The sequence below is a fragment of the Vicia villosa genome, linkage group LG4, assembly GCF_029867415.1.
Source record: "Vicia villosa cultivar HV-30 ecotype Madison, WI linkage group LG4, Vvil1.0, whole genome shotgun sequence".
Lineage (NCBI taxonomy): Eukaryota > Viridiplantae > Streptophyta > Magnoliopsida > Fabales > Fabaceae > Vicia > Vicia villosa.
This window is the reverse complement of record NC_081183.1, coordinates 189,305,867-189,327,238: the sequence shown is the minus strand read 5'-3', so window position 1 is coordinate 189,327,238 and position 21,372 is coordinate 189,305,867. Positions and strand designations below refer to the sequence as shown.

The 21,372-nt window shown below is 33.2% G+C and overlaps 1 protein-coding gene across 2 annotated transcripts; it reads right to left on the bottom strand.

The window, feature by feature from the left end:
- Positions 1-573: 573 nt before the first annotated feature.
- On the bottom strand, positions 574-17,455 carry LOC131596460 (pre-mRNA-processing protein 40A). 2 transcript variants are annotated; one of them, XM_058869111.1, is made up of 29 exons: positions 17,270-17,455; positions 17,047-17,116; positions 13,537-13,866; positions 13,233-13,418; positions 12,813-12,875; positions 11,023-11,090; positions 10,798-10,867; positions 9,389-9,441; positions 9,200-9,257; positions 8,773-9,116; positions 8,597-8,663; positions 8,211-8,309; positions 8,032-8,100; positions 7,878-7,955; positions 7,655-7,741; positions 7,550-7,584; positions 7,344-7,449; positions 4,840-4,920; positions 4,656-4,748; positions 4,196-4,249; positions 3,998-4,114; positions 3,820-3,918; positions 3,020-3,067; positions 2,834-2,926; positions 2,041-2,148; positions 1,876-1,940; positions 1,666-1,768; positions 1,091-1,396; positions 574-1,005 (listed from the first exon to the last, which is right to left on the bottom strand). In XM_058869111.1, exons 2-29 carry the CDS (start codon positions 17,080-17,082, stop codon positions 874-876), a joined length of 3,048 nt encoding a protein of 1,015 aa, XP_058725094.1. In that variant the 5' UTR covers positions 17,083-17,116; positions 17,270-17,455; the 3' UTR covers positions 574-873. The 2 variants fall into 2 exon arrangements, with proteins under 2 accessions (XP_058725094.1, XP_058725095.1); XM_058869112.1 differs by lacking the exon at positions 12,813-12,875 and having other exon boundaries at positions 17,270-17,454.
- Between the last annotated feature and the right edge of the window lie 3,917 nt (positions 17,456-21,372).

Below are 21,372 nucleotides of genomic sequence, written 5' to 3'. Positions count from 1 at the left end.
CCTTCAAACTAATAAAAAAATCATAATTTTTTCCACCAACTATTCAGTCTACTTTTTTAATCATTTTATTTACCTTTTCTTAGAAATATTTTTTTAACGAATATATTTAGTCTACTTTTTTAATCATTTTTACCTTTTAGTGAGACACTTTACTTTTTTTTTAACAATATATTTATATTATATTTTTTAACAATCTTATATTACTAAAAAAAAAAATTAACAAAATAAATAAGAAACACAATTAAGAAAACATTTATACTACTATATTCTAAGTTATTTCTTTAAACTACACTAATTATCAATACTAATTAAATAAATTTCACAGGTCTGATGAGCAATTATAGAATTTAAGAGTCTGATGAAAATGTGATAAACATAGCCCATGTTTATGTATTTGAAATACAATGATTTTTACTAAGATTGAGCCCTACATGGTGTCTCAAGTCTCAACACATCATCACTAAATTACTCCTTCAACACATCGTTAAGTTACTTCATCGAGGACAAATGATCAAACACATAAAACATAGCTTAGTTATTCTGGTAAAATGGCAACAGTTCACCAATTCAGCATTTGTCAGAACATAATCTACAAATATTGTGTAAAAAGTATACATAATATAAAGATAGTGTACAAAAATAGTGTACATAAAATTTGATAAATCTACAACAGAAACCGAAAGATTTCATTCTTACATAATCCTAAATTGACAGGTGCGTCCCGAGATGAAAAGTAACAAGGTTGTTGCACAACGAAAAATCAATAATCCCCAAAACAGGTTAGATTATATATCTCATCATTGCAAAAAGGTTAACCTTCATCATTGCAAAAAGGTTAACATTCATCATTGCAAAAAGGTTAGGGACGCAGAGCTAAACCTCTACATCATCGCCGAGCTCCCCATCTTCAAGCTCCTCATTCCATCCAGTTTTCCTGGAACCATCCCCGTGATCCCTCTTGTGTTTTTTATGCCGAGTTTCATTGTCTGACTCAGAGTTTGCATGCTGCAAGAATATAGTCATTTCAGATACATATTCTAAGTTGTAAGACTTTGAATCAAGTTTTTGCAAGATGCAGTAATATTCATACCTTCCTAGACTTCTTTCGTTCACTTCCATGTCTTCGTGATTTTCTAGATTCTTCCTTCTCGTCTTTTTCAGAATCCACGTCTTCTAAACTACTCTGATGTCTTCTCCGATGTTTTCTTTCCTTATCCTTGTCTTTTTTCTTCTCCTCTCTATAACCATGGCTGTCAGATATGTCTGGATTATCACTATCTGTGTCATCTTTTTTATGTCGTTCCTTAGACTTCTCTTTCTCACGTTCTCTTTCCTTCTCTTTTTTCTCCTTCTCTTTCCGTTTCTCTTTCTCTTCTCTTTCTTTCTCCTTCTTGGCCTACAAAAAAATACTTATTGTTTATTAAATAAAATGATGACCCCAGATAAAGTAGGGTAAAGAAACTGCATATTATCAATGGAAAAGATGAGCACAAGAGCTCAACAATGGTGGAAATGAAAAGATGAGCACAAGAGCTCAACAATGGTGGAAATGGAAATTCGAGCATCTCTCAAACTCAAGCATATCAAACCAGATTGTCTCGACAACCATATTAAACATATGTAGATATTACGAAATCAAAAGCCGCAACAAACAAAATTATGCACCTTTTCCTCTTCACGCTTGCGTTCCTTCTCTTTAACTTTTTCCTTTAAGTACGTAATGTATTCCTCAAAAATCTCTCTACTGTAGCTTTCATCCCCAATTGACCTATAAAAGGAAATACAGGGTAACAAACATCAAGCAAAAATTCTTCCATCGTGAAGACATAACGACCTACAACTGCTCCATCTACATTAAAAAAATAATAATTATACTTGTACTCTTGTGCCTCCTCAAAAAGTGGCTTGCAATCCTCCCATATTGAAGTAGTAGTAATATCCTACAAAAATAAGATATGATGTTGTATTATGCTTAGTAGCAAATTATTTAGCCAAATATTGTGAAATATGAACCAGATCATTGGTTGAATCTTCATCTACCTTGAACGAATATAATAGGTTAGTAAAGTCGTCAGCAAGGCGTTGGCGTTTCTTAGCTTCTTTCTCCTCCTTCTCCTTAGCTCTCTCTAATAATTCTTCATATAAAAGCTTTAAAAGAAAAACAAAGTATCAATTTCTGATGATCCATGTTGCAAGCAAATAAGCAATACTAAATAGGGCAGCTGGCCCAATAAACATAACTATTGATTGTATGTTCTATAATAGATTATATCAATAACATGTGAAAATGCATCAACAATTGTATGTAAAATGAACCAACAGAAGTCGAAGGTATATGCACTTGTTCTTCACTTCTTCTTTCTTGATATATAATACTAGAGCTTAATAAATGGCCGATTTTAATTATATGTTGCTGTGAAAGTTAATTAGAGACATCAAGACAAATAGCAATAATTGCCCTGCATTGTTTTGCCTTGAACTCCCTCCGTCTCAAAATTTGTCACTTTAGCAAATGACACGAATTAAGAAACATAGTTAATTTTGTATAGGAACTACAAGAATTACAAAAATTAAAAAATATTTGTTAATGGTATGAGATAGAGAAATTACAGGAATTAGGAAAAAGAGTAATAAATATTAAGAGGTATAATAGAAAAATAACATTAATACTTCATGTATTATAAAATGACACAAGATAACTTTTTTGCCTATAATGATTTATATTATATTGTGGGACAGATTATGTTTCCGGAGCAAAAAAAGGAATTGAAATGGACAGATTAGGAGCAAAAAAAGGAATTGAAATGGACAGATTACAACCAAAATTTATTACCTTCAAATTGATCTCTGATATCGTTTGGCAATCAGCTTCTTCTAATACAGAAGACTTGAAGTCCTCATATACTGATGAGGTCACTACTGTGATCTACTCGAATAGGAAAGGAAGCTGGGGTTAGCAGAGTTTATCAATAAATATAAGCTACAGATAAAAACGTAAGGAAAAAAAATTTATGCCTACCTTGCCTGACTTAAGTGTATCTTTTATGAGTGTCTTGTCTTCATGATACTATCAACAAGTCATGTGAAAAATAGAAATCAGCAGCCATTTTAATACTTCCACATTATATCACTATCTAATAAAATATGTCTAGCAAATCACTATATTACTCCTGATCAACAATACTCAATCAAGACGCTAAAGGAAAAATACAACAGTAGTCTTGTTTTCTTGAACTTCTAAATAAGTTGAAATCAAGTCAACTAACAATAACCATTAATTACAAACGGCCGGAATTGCTTTCATTCCGTTTGACCATTGAGCAACTCATTAGGACTCAGAAGAAAGCAGGACATAGTCAGAACGGGATGTCACTCCAAAGAAAGAGTATTTTTGGTTGATAAAAGATTGTTTACGAACAGTAAACCAGTGACTTACTTGCGTAGAGCGTAATAAACTAATAACATCATCCTAGTTCCCCCTCTGTTTCGAAACGAGTGCCTTTTTAGCAAATAAATTTTGTTTCAAAATGAATAACATTCTCACTTTTCGAAGTAGAAATCATTGTTATTTTACCATTTGTGCTCTTTATTATTATTGTGTATTCCAACATATTAACAAGGTTAATTTAGTAAAAGTGCAAAAAGTCTTTTGACAACTTTATTGTAATTTTTAATCTATGTGCATAAAAACTCATTTTGAAACTGAGGGAGTATTTTCAAAAAAAAAAAATACATATCATTCTAGTTTTCACAGCGATAAACATCTATAACAAACTCATTCACAACATTAAAAAAAACTTCAAACAGAATTTTGATAACCTTCTTTTCAAGATCTTCAAAGACATCCTCATATAAATCTCTCGGAGTAGAACCAGATGTATTTGATGCAACAGCTTGATATTGAGGTAACTCTTTCACCTACAAAATAGAGAGCATAAAAATGTTTCCCTTCCAAGTTTTGTCAGCTTTCATTGGGACCAGCTAAATGTTTTACTACCTTCAAGCAATAATCTCGCCATTGTGTTTTAGCGGTAAGAACTCCATCCCCAATATGTTCTTCCAGCAACTTGCGAAATGCATCACGGTTTTTCCTTTCACCCCGACGGAGTCGTTCCTATATCATACTCATTAGAACGAATAGACAAAACCAAAATTGACCTGAAAAACAACTGATAATCATACACTTATGTTCTACCTTCTGTATCCTTTTCTGTTCCTCTTCCTCCTTCTCCAAGTCACGAATATAATCCTGCCAAAGTTAATATCAGCACATAGACCCCTCATAAATGACTATCAGGTTTTAATTAAAACTCAAGCAACTCGGGCCCACAAAACCAACTTGCAAGTTGAGAATTGCCTTTTATAAGCTCTAAATAGGCCATATCTCTAGCCAATGTTGGACTTGAATATTTTTCCAAAAATGAACAACTAAAAGAACATATTCTTAGAATTTGAGTTGGGCCTAACTCATCCCTACAAAACCGGCTTGTAGGGTGAGGATTGCCCCCACTTATAAACACAACACAGGTCATATCTCTAAGCAATGTGGGACTAAATCCACCCCTTCAAACCCAACACAATGAAGGTGTCGGGTCCACAATTAAGGCGACTAGGGGTGAACCACAATTAAGGCGAAAATTCCAACACATATATACCTGGTAAACAAGCAAACGGTCAATTTTTTCAAGTAGTAAGTGTCTATCATCATCCTCTAGCCGATCTTGGATTTTTCGCCAATGACTGTTCACCTAAAATGATGTGAAAATAATTAGAAAAGGCTTCGAGAACAAAGCAACAATTACAACAGAAGTGCACCTTTTAAATTTTTTTCAAATGTACCTTCACAAAATCACAGGACTCAAGAAACTTCCTATATTCTGCTAAGTTCCGCCGGTGTTCCTCAGCAGCATTTTCCTTTTCCTGAAGTTGACACAGAAAGGATAATAATAAGAATGGACAGGTTGACACTATTATTAATTGCAAAGTCTAGCTATTTAAATTTAATGGGCAATTCGAATTTAAATCAGCTAATGCTCATTATTGCGTTTTATTTTAAACAGGGATTTTCCATCCCAATATACAGTGCCAGGCTGCCCTGTTGTTCACTCTTTGGAATAAACAGTAACCTGGATCAAGTAGTCACTAGTCAGTCATTAACATTATGAGCAGCCATCATAGAAATTTTGGGGAATAGATGAATACTCGGAATTAAACACCAACTAGGTAACATGCTGATATCACAAACATCAGTGGCAAACTCATCAGCCCTCCCCTAAAATCCCTAAATAGTTTCAAACAGTAAGTTTAAACTCAAAATAGGTAGTACGACTCTTTTCCCTGCATTTGATTCACACCCAACTGACACCATAAATTGAATGGGATGTTGAATTTGGATATTGAGCTATAGTACTTTAGACAACTTCCCAACAATTGAAAGAATAATGACAATCAAGCTACTATAGGTGCCATCTGGATTCTAAAACAACAAGGTAATAGAGGAATTTAATCTGTATAACATTAGAGAAGCTGCTCTTTTTGCCATTATGATTTACTGCTCGTTTTATATAGGCAATGGACTTGGACTTTGTTTTGCCAGTATGGCTTATGACTGGGCTATCTGATTAATCTAGCTATACAAATGATTCCTATATATTGCGATTCAAAAAATAGTAGCTATACAAATGATTCCTATATATTGCGACTTAAAAAATAGTTGAGCAAGTTGCTTTCATTTTTGTTGGACGGTTGGGATTTCTTGTTAATAAAATTAATAATAATAATAATAATAATAATAATAATAATAATAATAATAATAATAATAATCAAGGTTGTCAGAATCGAGAGTTTACTTTGAATCGAAAGAGTATAGTAAGATCGAAAAATCGTAAATCGCAACCAAAATCGGTGGATTCTACTCAAATCGTTTTGTTGAATCGAAAGGGGAAATCAAGATCGCATAATCGAAAATCGCAACCAAAATCGATGGATTCAACTCATAATAGTATATAACTATATAACTATATATATACAGATTAACCTGTTAGCCATAGTCCATATTAGAAACAATTATTATCCCAGAACAGTCAATTATTAGCCCAGAACAGATCAATTATTAAACGGGTCGCCTTTACCCACTCTAAAATTACCCACAATAAAAAAAGCCCAAAATCGGTGGAATCCATATAAAATCGCGGATTTTGCTGCGATTCTGCGATTTTGTGCAATTTTATTGGGATTTTGCTCTGGATTAGGATTCTACTCACGATTTAGATCGTTTAGGGTGAGCAAAATCGCAAAATCCATGGATTTTACGATTCTGATCGCGATTCTGATAACAGTGATAATAATAATAATAATAATAATAATAATAATAATAATAATAATAATAATAATAATAATAATAATAATAATAATAATAATAATAATAATAATAATAATAATAATAATAATAATAATAATAATAATAATAATAATAATAATAATAATAATAATAATAATAATAATAATAATAATAATAATAATAATAATAATAATAATAATAATAATAATAATAATAATAATAATAATAATAATAATAATAATAATAATAATAATAATAATAATAATAATAATAATAATAATAATAATAATAATAATAATAATAATAATAATAATAATAATAATAATAATAATAATAATAATAATAATAATAATAATAATAATAATAATAATAATAATAATAATAATAATAATAATAATAATAATAATAATAATAATAATAATAATAATAATAATAATAATAATAATAATAATAATAATAATAATAATAATAATAATAATAATAATAATAATAATAATAATAATAATAATAATAATAATAATAATAATAATAATAATAATAATAATAATAATAATAATAATAATAATAATAATAATAATAATAATAATAATAATAATAATAATAATAATAATAATAATAATAATAATAATAATAATAATAATAGTAATAATAATAATAACAGTAAACATAACAGTGGAGATAATAGTAAAAATAAGAGTAAAAGTAAACGCGGAAGTATTGTTTAAGAGATTAAATGATTTTCTTTATGCAAATACTTACAAGGTTTGGCAAATAGAGTATTCCAAATTCTAAGACTCAAAACTCGGATGCCTAAAAGACTCACAACAGATCCTTTTATAGCAAAAGGATGACTATCCCCAAATTGAGCATTGTAAGAAAATCCACACATCCCTAAAGAAAAATGTTTATGCAGTGCCTCCTTGAGTACCAACCAACAACAGACCTAAATGACATGACATGCTGACAAAGGCTCATACGTAAAAATATAGTAACAAGGTATCACCTTTCTCTCAAGTTCCACCATGTGGCTTTCAAATAAATCTTCCCGGTCTCTGGGTCTTTCAACGGCATTGAATCGTTCATCATTTTCAAGCATACTAATAGCTTTGCTGATTTCAGTAAATGGTTAATTAGAAATTTTAAGACGGGTCAGTTCAGCCAAAAGGGAACATAAAAAACAAATCATTCATCAAACATGCAAAATTATACCTCCATCTAGTGGACGATTTTAGCTCCTTGCACTCCTGAAAAGAGAATGTTTGTAATGAGTAACTAGTAAAAGCACAAATTAATCATGTATTCTGTTCAACATACTTCTAACATCTTCGTGAATTCTTCACGGGCTTTTTTCTGCTTTATGCGCCTCTCTTCAGCCTCTAGCTTCTTCCTTTGGCCCAAATACTGAATGGATGATAAAATTGACCAATGTCAAAAGCCCAATCAAATAGAATGACACTGAAATATTTCACTTGATGCAAACTGAAGGGTATGATGTAAGGTCAGATATGCAAAGTCTCATATGAGGCTTGACTCTCACCTCATTGAATGCTTGTTTTCGCTCACCAAGCGTTTTCAGGGCATTATATCTTTTATCACTGATGATTTCTCTCATTGCCTGAATTACAATTCAATATAATAATTATCATTTGAAACACAAGAATGAGTGGAAAAACTCAAGGTGTGTCATCTACCTGTTCCCACGTCCAATCAGAATGAACATTCGCAGATTCCAGAAGCGCTTTAAATGCATTTTTTGCTTCCTGAAAGAGTAATGTAAAGAGGTGATAAAGATGATGGAGAAGAATGATATAACTTACAGACCTACCAAGTTTTAATAGAGGAGATTATCCATGACATAAAGAATCCTTACCAGCTTATTTGCATATACAAAAGTTTCACCATCATTGGTTTTCTCTTCTGAAGGAGTCATGTTAGTTTGTCCAACTACAGGAAATCCTCTTTTGGCTTCCTACAAGAGTTGCAAGGTAATTTGAATAATAAACAACAACCAATTAAGATTCTCCTAGTGTTATATGAATGAACCAAGTTGCAAAAGTAGACAATTATGGATTAAAATACTACAAATAGAATTTTATAAGTATTTATTTTTTCTTATTCATCAATTGCTTTGTTTTTACAGGCATGTGTGAATGTGTATGCTAGGATTAATATACACTGCTGGTATCTATCTCCAAACAGGCCATACTTTTAGAGTGATTACAATTCCAATAATCCTAAATAATAGAAAGAAAATACCTCCACATCTTGAAGAGGAGCTCCATTGACAGAAGAAGTAGAATCATTAGTTGCTTGATTTTCAACACTATACCACGAGACTTTCAACATATAAGTTATCATTGAAAAAACAACCAGACATAAGAGATAAATGAAGTTATAAGAAAACATTGAACTCGCAGAACATTAATTTATACATGGATGGAATTTTTGAATCAAGTGAGTTGGCTGCTATTCCTGAGCTTCCTGTGACTGCTGTGGGTGCAGTGCTCACAGTTACAACAGTGCTTGGTTCAACTCCTGTGGTGTTTGAAGTAACTACCGAACCCGATAAACCAGAAACCAACCGTTGATGATCAGTGGCTATAATTGGTGTAATAGAAGACGGGCTTGAAGCAAGACCGTTAGATGTCAAAGTGTTGGAATTAGCTGCATTAGCTGGTGTTGGTGTTGCAGCAGAGGAGGCAGCAGCATTGGATGTATCACTTGCATTTGACACCATTCCCTGGCTAATAGTTTTATGTGCCTGCTCACGAGCCAGCTGAATGAAAATTTTGCAAATAGGTAAGAAATTGTCGGGCAAATAATGAAAAACAATTACAAACATCATCATTAACCATAAACCTTGAGGTCTTCTGGTATTGTCCATGTTGATTGCTGAGTAATCTTATTGAAGTAATACCTGCAGCAAGTCACAGCCAAAACATAAAACAGTTAATTTAACTATTACAAACTAATGACATGGGAAGGGTACAGAAAAAAGATATGGTACATTTTGTAAATAATATTATATAATAACTAGACAAAACATACTTTCTTCCATCTGAAGCAGTGAACTCTTTCCAGACAGTTGATGCGTCAGCCCTCTGTCACATCCAGCAGAATTAGTAGGTTTTGAAAACGCTCAAAGTAAACCATTCAAGAAAGATTATTATATAAGTAATATGTAACAGCAAGCTAATAAAAGAAAGAAGATAATGTACCTAAAGAGGCTAACAATTGATATACAATAATATTGTCAAAAGTCAAAACTAATAAGAATGAGACAACAAACAGTAGTTTATATATCCCTGCGCATAAATAATTCAATATATGTAAACACTGCATTTGTAAGAGGGGCAAAATAAAAAAGTGATGGACTTCCCGCCTTACTTGCGGTCCCCCCTAGTCGCTTTAATTACGGTCCGCCCCTAGTCGCCTTAATTGCGGCACTTTGGCTTGCCTCATTGCAGCCCCTAACACCTTCATTGTGTTGGCTTTGAAGGGGTGGATTTAGTCCCACAATGCTTAGAGATATGATATGTGTTGTGTTTATAAGTGGGGGTAATCCTCACCTTACAAGCCGGTTTTATAGGGATGCGTTAGACCCAACCCAAATTCTGAGATGGTATCAGAGCCTATCCTAGATTCATTGTCGGGCTTCCCGCATCGTCCACGCTTCGGGCTCATCGAGGCCCAAGCATGAGGGGGTGTGTTGGACTTTCCGCCTTACTTGCGGTCCGCCCCTAGTCGCCTTAATTACGGCACTTTGGCTTGGCTCATCGCAACGCCTAACACCTTCATTGGGTTGGCTTTGAAGGGGTGGATTTGGTCCGACATTGCTTAGAGCTATGGCATGTGTTGTGTTTATAAGTGGGGGCAGTCCTCACCTTGACCTTACAAGCCGGTTTTGTAGGGATAAGTTAGGTCCCAACCCAAATTCTGAGAAAAAGAAACTAATAGATGGAGAAATGAAAATAAAGCAAGAAAATAAGCATATAGAAATGCACAGCAGCTTATATCTTACACCCACCCATCCTAATTAGATCATCCTACAAAATCACTAGAGGAAGGGTAATGGAAGGGTGCAGTCAACCATCAATTAATGGCATTGCAGAACCAAAGTTATATACCAATCTCACATTTTAGGTTTAAATAAACAAATAACGTAAATAGCAAACTGTTGCCTGACTAGAGAAAGTGCAGCCCCAGCCTTCACAGTGACCATATAGAGCAGTTGTTAAAATTTCTCCTGAATTGCGATGATATCTACAAATCAGTGGAAGTACATACAATAAAAGGATATCCACATTGTAAACCTTTCATGATCATTGGAAACATAGTAGAAATGGTCAAAATCCATACTAGATACCAGTTGGATTGAACACAACATTTTCAAAGTATGTCCAACAGATAATAAAAATGACATCTGATTACAACAACAACATGAAATGTTAACCCACCTCAAGAGGTGACATCAACTCCAAAGGTTTTTCCCAACTAGATTGCCTTGTAGTCTTGTTGTAGTAGTATCTGGTTCAATTCGGTAAAGAACAAAAAAATTATTACACCTCAAAATAATGCAAATTATGAGAGTAGTAGTTTGCAAATCATCAACAAAAATTGAAATACCGAACAAGGTATTTTGTTTTGCTAAGAAAACAAGATATAATTATATTAACCAATACCTTCTCCCATCAGCAGCAGCATGCTCTGCCCAATCAGATGCAGAGTTCGGGTTAGTGGTACTAGCTGCCTAAAATTTGTCAAAACAAAAAAACAACAATTATTCAATCTTAAATATTTCAGAAAAGATAATATATAACAGAATTATATCATCACAATTGAATAAATTTAATCCATTGTATTGGCGAAAACTCTAGTCTCACGTTGAAAATAGAATAGATAAGGCCGGAAAAAAAGTTTAAAGAGTGGCAACCTCGCCTTTAATACATTGAATCACATATAATGTGAAGTATTGCAAAAAAAAACTAATGACCTATTAAGATTGAAATAGCTACTCTTAAGGAATTTGCATCAAACTACATCATTACCTTAACAACAAAGTCCCCAATTCTTTTACACTTTCATTCTACCAAGATATATGCATGACAACTAAATAATCCTTGCTCATACCCCTAGGGTCTGTTTGAGAGTTGGTTTTTGGAGAGGTTTGGAGGGGAAGGCCTTGGAGTACTCCATCTATATCTTGAAATGTATTTGATATTTTTAAAAAGTTTAAAAAACAATATACTACATTAGCATATAAAATCATATTGTTTTTTAAACTTTTTAAAAATATCAAACACATTTCAAGATATAAACGCAACCCTCCAAATCCAACTCCCAAACAGACCCCTAAGTAAAGACAAATAATAGAAAAATTATCTTTACATAACCTCTAATTGATGCTACCAAGTTTGTCAAAATTGCTTATATACTTGTTTTCTAGAGGGGTCACTAAGAAAACTCGTTATATTGGTACCGATGATCATTCAAGAGTTGGGAACCCACAACACTAATAAGTTGAGTTGGACGACCTGCAGATATCACTATCCCCTTCAAGGTGAATCAATTTTCTCAACTTTAATCCTCTGTCAATTTCTGTTCATCATCTCACAACAGTGGTTCAATCGCAATTATACTAGGAGTTTCTCTGTCCTCACTGTGTTTAATCCCAACTCAAGGAGTGATCGCATCTAAGTAGGATAATGGGATAATGGTAAGATCACCAATGAAACATCACAGAAAATATGGATCTATGTTTTTCAAGCCAGAAACATGCAATGAAGCTGGGGTTCACAAACAACCCAGGAATCCTCACCAAAGTGAACCCTAATTTTTCCTATCTTCCCATTCCGTTGTTCATGCAACATCTGTGGCAGAGACCGACCCTCTCATTGTGCTACGCAACATATGAAACTCAAACTCTGACACTCACGCAACTATCCCCATCCTCACAAACTGTAACTCTATTCTCACCAAATTTAGTCCTCCACTGACTCAAACATATCTGACCAACCAATCTCGTTTCTGTCAAATACCCTGCGATTTCACACATTTAAAACTCTTCCTCCCAGTTGACTCGTAATGCTTCAGTCACAGACCTGCAGGAACCGTCCCTCAAGTTTTAGTTTGTGCAGTGTGAACTCGTCTCTTTTTCGGTTTCTTTCTAAAAAAAATTCCTAATTAATAATTAATCCTTTAATTTAATTAGAAAGTTATCTTAATTAATAAATAATTTAGTTAATAAATAATCCCAAAACTCAAAGTCGTCTGTTCGTTTTTAATGTTATAACTTTAATGACCTTAAACTATGAGCAGCTAATTTCTATCATTAGCTTAAGTTTTGACCACTACTTGTGAGTTATAAGAAACCTTCCTTGAAAATTTTCTTTGTTAAATTAAATGCTACTTAGAGATATCTTTGTATATTTAAATATAATTTATAAGGATAAGGTATTATGATTGTGGATACCACTACATTTGGGCAGTCCAGAGCCCCTAGGCGTTGAATGTGGATCAAATTGGCAGACTTAACCTTCAAAAATCAAGCAAAGCAACAAACTGAGGACTGATTAAAAACATTCCTAACAATTTTTGTGAAATTAACCAGAAAAGGCAAAACAAATTAACTAAAAAAATATTATATACCATAATGATACAAGAGAATCACTATCTTGGCCATTCTATTGGAATATATTTATTCCATGATCAAAAGTAACATTATAATATAAAAATAATGATGGAACTCTAGCATTTAAAACACATTACTTCATAGGAAACAAACTTGTATTTACAGTTTGTATAAACAAGAGCTCTTTCAATGTAAATTTCAAAAAGATGAATTAAAACAACATAAACATGCCTTAACAAAAAGTATGGGAACAACACTTACAGTATCACTTGATGCAGTACCAGATGATTGAACTCCAGCCTGCTGTACTGATGTAACCGCTGCAGCACTCTGAGGTACTGAGGACTGCCAAGGTTGTCCAGCAGGAGGCGCAAGCATTTGAGGTGGATTCTGGTATTGGGGCAACGCATTAGCATTGTCTTGCTGCTGGCCATAAGATTGTGTGAACTGAAAAATTGTAAATGATGTGTCAAAGCAAAGGTATATATAGGTAATACATAATTCAAACACAAATCTAGTAATCTACAACAGGAGAAAAAAGTTCAAAAAGTAAGGCAACCCTTACAGTATATGAAGATTGAGGAGGTGCTCCTGAAACAGCCAAACCAGGCATATGATTGTTTGAGTGAGGAACAGCTTGCTGTGCATGTTGTGGAACAGATGTCAGCGGCCTGTTTGTTTGAATATAAGGCATAGGTATACCCTGTGGTGAAGAAACGGGATGACCGGGCTGAATTTGTCTTGGAGGCAACTGTTGCATTTGTTGAGAATACTGCAATTGCTGACCCTGAATAACAGGCATCCCGATATTAGACGAAGGAACAGCATGTCCAAATTGCTGTGATGTCATTGGAACAAATGGTTGCCCTTGTTGCGCATGAATGACTGGCCGAAACTGCAGATAGAAAGAGGTGAGTGATTGCAAAATATTCAAGTGAAAGAATAGTTAATACTCCCACTATCTCTAATTATAACCCCACATTAGAAAATAATGCATCCCTAAATATAAGCCCCCTTTCAAATTACTAGATGCATTATTATATTTTTCCAAACAAAACCCTAATTAATATTGCTAACTCACATGCAAAATGGACGCATTAACTATACAACAACTTTTCTTAATATAATTAAAATTTGCAATGGAGGCTTATTATTAGGGGCAGAGGGAATTGCAACAGCAACCGCCACCAAGCACTGTCCTACTAAGTAGAGTTAGCTACATGAATCAGATGAGCCATAATTCCCTATGAAAAAGCAATAAATAACATGAACGGGAAAAATGAAATAACTTGCGTAAATAAGGGAGAACCAAACTTTGGAGGACCCAACAATCAAGTCAAAAGAGGCCATATAGACTATGTTGTTGATCTCGGATAGCGTTGCGTAACACCGACTCTTAAAAATGTTATGGCGGTATAGCTGAAAGGGGGGTAGGCGGTATAGCTGAAGGGGGGTAGGCGGTATAGCGGATAGCGGGATAGGCGCTATAGCAAAGACTAACAACCCGTGAACAAAGCAAACATAAATACTCAAAAATAGACTAGTACACAAAACTAAAGATCATCATACAATACACAAAGTAAGCATAAATTATAGATTAATAAAACTTAAGCAGAGGAGAAGAATAAAATAGAACTGAAGTAAAAGTAGGAATAAGAACATCATGAGTATTTGAGAAGCAAGAACATAAAATTACTAATTAAAATCTATACCTTAAAAAAAACAGTTTAAAAAAATGAATTTGAGGAATTTATCCATAAAATTCTAATACGGGGCTCAATAGCGGCTGCGGTAGCAGTTTGGGGACGCAAATAGCTGCCACACATCCTCTATTGTTGACAGTAGCTAGCGGACCACTACCATCGCTACGTTATTCTGCTATAGCGTGGTATTGACAACATAGCTTATAGATTAGTTCAAAGATAAATAAATAACATATACTAGAATATAGGGGGCATATGTGAGAATGACTTGTTTATGTGAGAACAGAAAGAATAAATAGTAGCCGTTAGATTTTAATTGTGTGGCTAAGATTAAAAGAAGATTATGTTAACCTAGGATGAAAGGAAGATTAAAGGTCACAAGTTGAGTGATTGTAACACGGATCATAAGATCCTGCTGAAAATGTAAAATCTAAAAAACATGAAATGTTGAAAATATGATTAATTAATTTGTATTTGATAGTGGTTATGAAACAGGAAAAAATGGTTGCTCCACAATTTATAGAGATGACAAAGACTGGAGGATATATATCATATGGAGGCCCAAAACAAAGTCCAACTAGTCAGTTTCGTAAAGAAAAACGGGAGGGTTTGGCAGCAGAAAGGCTGAGGGCTAGAGCTGATTGAAGGGGTTCCAGAGTGCTTGAGACACAAGGTTGATGTCCCTTATCGTGACTGTAGAAGAGAAGACAGGTTCAGTGAGGGAACACTGGCACAAATTGAAATGGGTGAGAGAGCACCAACAAAAAACAATGAAAAAAAGAATGGTATGATTGATGAGGAAGCATGTTCGGAAGATAGAAGCCAGCAAAAGGGCTCCAAAAACAAGTGAGAAGGGGTAATGCATATGAATCATATACAAAAAAAAAAAATCGTATGGTTGGCAATCAACAATTAATAACTTATAATGAAAAGTATAAAAGAAAAAACCAGATCACTGAGCGCATATCCTAATATTGTCATTCAAAATACACATCGCATAGTGGATTATATACCAGAAATGAAAGCTAATAATCTGACAACAGAAGTGGACCGCATAGTTAAATGAATTAGCAGAACATATTATGGTGTCATCCAAGGTTGTCAATATCAGGATCTTGCATAAAGAAGGGGATAGTAAGATCGTGAAACATAAGATCGTCACTAAGATCAGAAGATCCTACCCAATTGTTTTGTAAGATCAAGAGGGAGTATCAAGATCGTAAAACATATGATCGTAACAAAAATCGTAAGATATTACTAAAACAACAAATAATACTATATATTTGAAGTTTTTTGTTTACATGATATTTTGGTAGGCAAGTGTATTTTAGGGAAAATGGCCTTTGTTGAACCGTAATTGTTGCGCCTCCGCATCTTGCCATTCTTCTGGGCTTGTAATGATGGTGGCCGGAAAACAGCCGATCATGACCGGAACTGGCCAAGATCGCACATAATCAATGGTTTAAGGATTTTTTTTTTCACAATTTGGCTACAAAACATGATACTACTTAAGATCGGGATCGTTAGGGGTGAGTAAGTTGCAAAATCGTAGGATTTTGAGATCTAGATCGAGATCTTGACAACCATGGTGTCATCACACTTGCTACCACATTCAGCAGATTAAATAGAAACAGGACTGCGTTGACTCGTATAAGATGAATAGGAAGAAAGAAAAAAATACCGTGTGCAGAAAATAAGGAATAATCCGTCAATTTGGTCCCTGAACTATCACTCTCACTAAATTAATCCCTAAATTATAGCAACCTAAACAATCAGTCAACTACTCTTCAAATCATCATCTGATTAGTCTATAAACTATTCTCGAATCCGTTGATTTAGTCCCTCCGTCACTTAGCACAGTTCGACCTCCGTCACTAAGCACATTTCGAGTGGCATCAATTGTCCTGCTAACACTCGATCTATATCTTAGGGAACAGTTTTGAGTAATAGTTCGTCAACTAAATTGACAGTTTGTTCCTGTGAAGTACAGACACCAGAAGCACAACGCGTCGACACCGGTAATAATTTGAAAAAAAAATAAACTAAACGTAATTACTAGTGTCGGCATTTGATTCAGACACACAAACACCAGAAACACGACACATTGACACCGGAAATAATTTGAAAAAATGAATAAATTAAATGGAATTACTAGTGTCAGCATTTGATTCGGACACAGACACTGACACACCTTTTTCCAGAGGAGTCGGTGCTATGTAACTTTGATCTGAATATAAGCTACTAGTTATTCCCCATATAATCAAATTATAGTGTCGTCATTATTACAGTTATTACAGATTCAAGCAAAGTAAGTTACTGAAACACACAATTGCATCAATTAAATTATAACAATTGAAAACGAAATAGGTTACCTGAATGCCGGAGGGTTGTTGAGAATTATTGGCCATAAAATATAATCTATCAAAATTTCACAAACAATCCCTGAAATCAACAACAAGATGCATCAGTTAGCATACAATCACGATGCAGACGCAATTCTCTTTTGCAAGGCGGAGATGACAAGATGCAACAGAGAATTGCGGACGGTGAAAAATTGAAAGAAAATGTAAATGAAGAGTTGGACGAGATTCGCACTGTTTGTGGCGGACAACGACCAAGTCCGCTGCGTTTTCCGGCGAGATTTTGGTTGTTACGGAGGGCTTTGAGTTGAAAGGGAGAGATTCAAATCGAAGGTTTGTTTCTGATACAATCAGGGTTTTGATTTGATGAAGCTGATGACTATTTTGTTTTTAGGGTTTTAATTTTTAATTATTTTTAAAAAGGGTTTTATTTGTTTTTTCGGTGACGAATTGTCTTCTTCGAAAGGAAATTAATTTTATTAAAAGTAAAATGAGTTATATTTGATAATGATATTTGTGTGACTTGAGTTGAAGAATCAACTAACTATATGAATTTTAATTTTAAATTAAAATTAATTTTAGAGTTTAATATACTCAGAGTATAAAATATTCTATTATTATTTCATACAATTAGTTTAAAAATTTCAATCTGATAAACACAATAAACAACGTTTATTGACTTTTCAGTATATTATATTTTATCTTTTAAAATAAAGTAAAATTAATTTTACTCAAAAATAATAAAATATGGTAAAATCACTTTTATATTTATCACAATTTTTTTTAATCTTAGTATCCGTCTTTACGACCAACTAATCCAAAATCAGACTAAAGATAGAGGCGCGTGCTAAAAAATACAGTCATGTTGTTAAGTTTATAGATATTGGTGGTGTTTTTATAAATGAGTACTTTGTTGGAGTTTCATAGATATGGGTGGTTTGCATCATGATTAACTTTGTTACTGGTGTTTTAAATTTCCGACTGTTCTGGTAGGTCGAATGGTTAGATCGTGATCGGATGATAGAGTAGTCTGGTAAGATCATGAGATCATAATTGTAATTGACCTGATGAAAACTAGTGTGACACGATCAGGATATTACATATTGGTGTGGCTAAACATAAAAAAAATTATTAATTAAATTATATTTAAAATAAGAAATAATAGTGTTTAAAGCAATAATTTAATAATGAAAATTGTGTGTCAAATATGAAGGATTAACAAATATAAAAGTGAGAGAAACTTGAGAGGTGATGACATTGTTTCAAAAATTATATCGGATCGACCAGTTGAATCGTGAATCGGAAGGGTCATCGGCCTGATTTGAATGTTGGATCAGATAAGCTATTAAACAAGTGAGAGATTGAAAAATCGACGAAAACCTATAAAAATTATCCAACCAGCGATTTCGAAAAACCAACGGATTAAATGTTTGCTTTTATTTCCTCAGATAAAACAACGTCAAATTTTGTTAAAAAATAAGTAGAGTTTGTTCAAAATTTATTTGGAACAACTTTTTTTTTTGAAATTAAATTTATAGACATTACACTTTTTTTAATTTAGTTTATGTTCTAATTAGACTTTGTTCAAAAATTATTTTGATTTGTATTTTGTATTATTTTGTTGTGAGTAATGATTATGTTTAGAATTTGAATTTAAAGAAGGACTTTGTAAAATTATATTTTGAAATTTGGAAATTTGGTAGGTGTCGTGATTTTTTTAAAGATCGAGTCATCTAGTTTGACCAAATTAATAACTATATAATTTTATCATAGAGATCAGTTTATTCAATTAAATTATTCAGTTCAGTCATGCGGTTCGACCGATAACCCAATGATTTAATCAATAAATAAGCAACTCATCCTCATGAATTTGATAATCAGTCTAATTTTTAAAACATTAAAAGAGAAAAATGAGAGATTAGTCTCTCTCTCTCTCTCTCTCTCTCTCTATATATATATATATATATATATATATATATATATATATATATATAAGGAAAAAAATGGTGTGGCTATAGCCACACCATGGCTTAGAGTAGATCCGCCCATGTTCATGAAGACACAAAATGCATCGTTGCAAGTTTTGACATCATCAAAAAGGGGGAGTATGTGAATGCACATTCTCATTAGAGATGTTTTGCATGATGTCAAAACTAGGAAAACTTTAGCATTTTTGTATATTGGATGGTATCTCTGAGTCTTAATGTGCGTCTTAGTATTATGAATCTTAGAATACGTTTAGAAAAGGTTTTGTGCGTTAAGAAAAGATTTTATGCATTAAAAACCAATTTTTATGTGAAAAACATGTCCATATATGTCAACACGTGGATGATTTTTAAAGCATGTAGCTTCTGTAATGCATGTGTCGACACATGAAGCTTTTCAGGTTGACACATAGAAGAAAAATTCTTCTATGAATCGACACATACAAATAATGAGTCGGCACATGCCGGTGATTTTTAAAGTCTGTAGGCTCTGTAATGCATGGGTTGACACATGACCTATACAGGTCGACACATGTGTCAAAATGAGTCGACACATGACTTACATTTGTTGACACATGTGCTAAATTTTTTGAAAATCTGTAATATTTTCTAAACCTCTAGTTTTCTTTTTGCCTCCGTCTTGCACACAGATAAATACCTCATACATGCATCATTTCAAACATGATAAAACCATAAACATACAAAGAGTTATCTTCATCTCCAATCTCTCATCTATGCATACACCCAATAATTACACATAATCATTATTGTTAGGTGTCATCTAGATTCAGATTGATAACGTCTGATTTTGGTTGTTGAATTATAAATTGGGTTAAGAATATTTGAGGGTTTCATTGCGAAAACCAGTTAGGGTTTGTCCTCCAAGATCAAGGTGTTGATATGGGGTTTTGCATAAGATTTCGCAATTCAGATTCATCTGAGTGAAAGCTTTAAAGAAGGTGGTTTTATCGAAGGAGTAACTGTAACCGGACGATCGTTTGGAAATCTTGAATCACGATAATTCGCAATTGGATTCAACCGACCAAAAGCTTTAAAGAAGGTGGTTTTATCGAAGGAGTAACGGTAACCGGAGGATCATTTGGAAATCCTGGGTCATGATAGTTTGCAATTGGATTCATCCGAGTGAAAGCTTCGAAGAAGGTGATACTGTCGAAGGAGTATCGGTAACCGGAGGATCAGTTGGTATTATCGGATGACAACAATTCGCAATTTGGATTCAACCGGATGAAAGCTTTGAAGAGTGGTGGTTCAATCAAAGGAGTAGCGGTAATCGGAGGATCAAATTGGTATTGTTAGGTGACTTGATCGAGCTCAAGATCAAGGAAAGTGAACGAGTTAGAATTAACATCAAACATAGGGTTTGTAGGATTGGATTGCTACTATTCTCTGTAAATGGTTTTTGCAAAGTAAGATTGATTATCTCAATTTTGTTTGGATTTGAAGGCAGGCGGAGTCATAACGAGAATGATTTGTGAACTGCCTAAACAAATCTTGTGTTCTCTCTCTATCCATCTCTCTCATTTACTTTCAATTGTAAATTGTTGAATTTGTTGATTGTGCAATCGACACAATTAGATAAAATTGTTATCGTTTCAAAACTGTTTGGTTGAATTTGTTACAATCTATAAGATTGTATTTGAATTTCAAATCAACAAAACCATAAGAAAAATTTGATCAACATTGATTTCACCTCAAGTGTTTGACAATTTGCCTTAGTGTTTGTTGCTTTATATTTTATTGGAAACACATTACTAGTGTAATCATATTTAAACGTGTTGAAATATATTGTCTCTATTGTTTTATCATTATCATTGCATATAATGTATGTTTAACGCATATCCGAGTTTTTTGATAACGGTTTAGATTAGAGGAATTGATCTAAACATTTTCACTAGTTCATTTTTAACAAAGAATCTATTCACCCCTCTAGATAAGTTGTGTTCGTCTATCATTTGATTTATATTTAGGGTTAATAGTAATTCACCCCCTGTAATGTTAGCGAATTTTGCTTTTCCCCCCTCCCTACCTTTTGGCAACGGTTTTTTCAAAAAAATTGTTGCCAAAACCTGCCTTTGACAACGGTGGAGGTAAATCAAAACACGTTCATATTACAGGGGGTAAACTACTATTAACCCTTATATTTATATTGTTGTTGTTGATGTATTAAATATTATTGTTTAATAATCTGTTAATAATCTGTGTATGATGATGTCTTGTTTTCTTGATTTTAGTCATACTCAAATTGTATATTCTAAAAACTAAAATTACGTCCTAAATTCTAGAATCCTAAACCAATTTTGTTTTTTAAATAAATAAAAGCGTGTGAGAAATG

Coding starts and splice junctions, on each gene's coding strand:
- LOC131596460 (XM_058869111.1), bottom strand. CDS start 17,082: ATGGCCAATAATTCTCAACAACCCTCCGGCATTCAG. Junction 9,117..9,199: donor CAATACCAGAAGACCTCAAG/GTTTATGGTTAA, acceptor ATTTTCATTCAG/CTGGCTCGTGAGCAGGCACA. Junction 8,101..8,210: donor TTGTATATGCAAATAAGCTG/GTAAGGATTCTT, acceptor TTACTCTTTCAG/GAAGCAAAAAATGCATTTAA.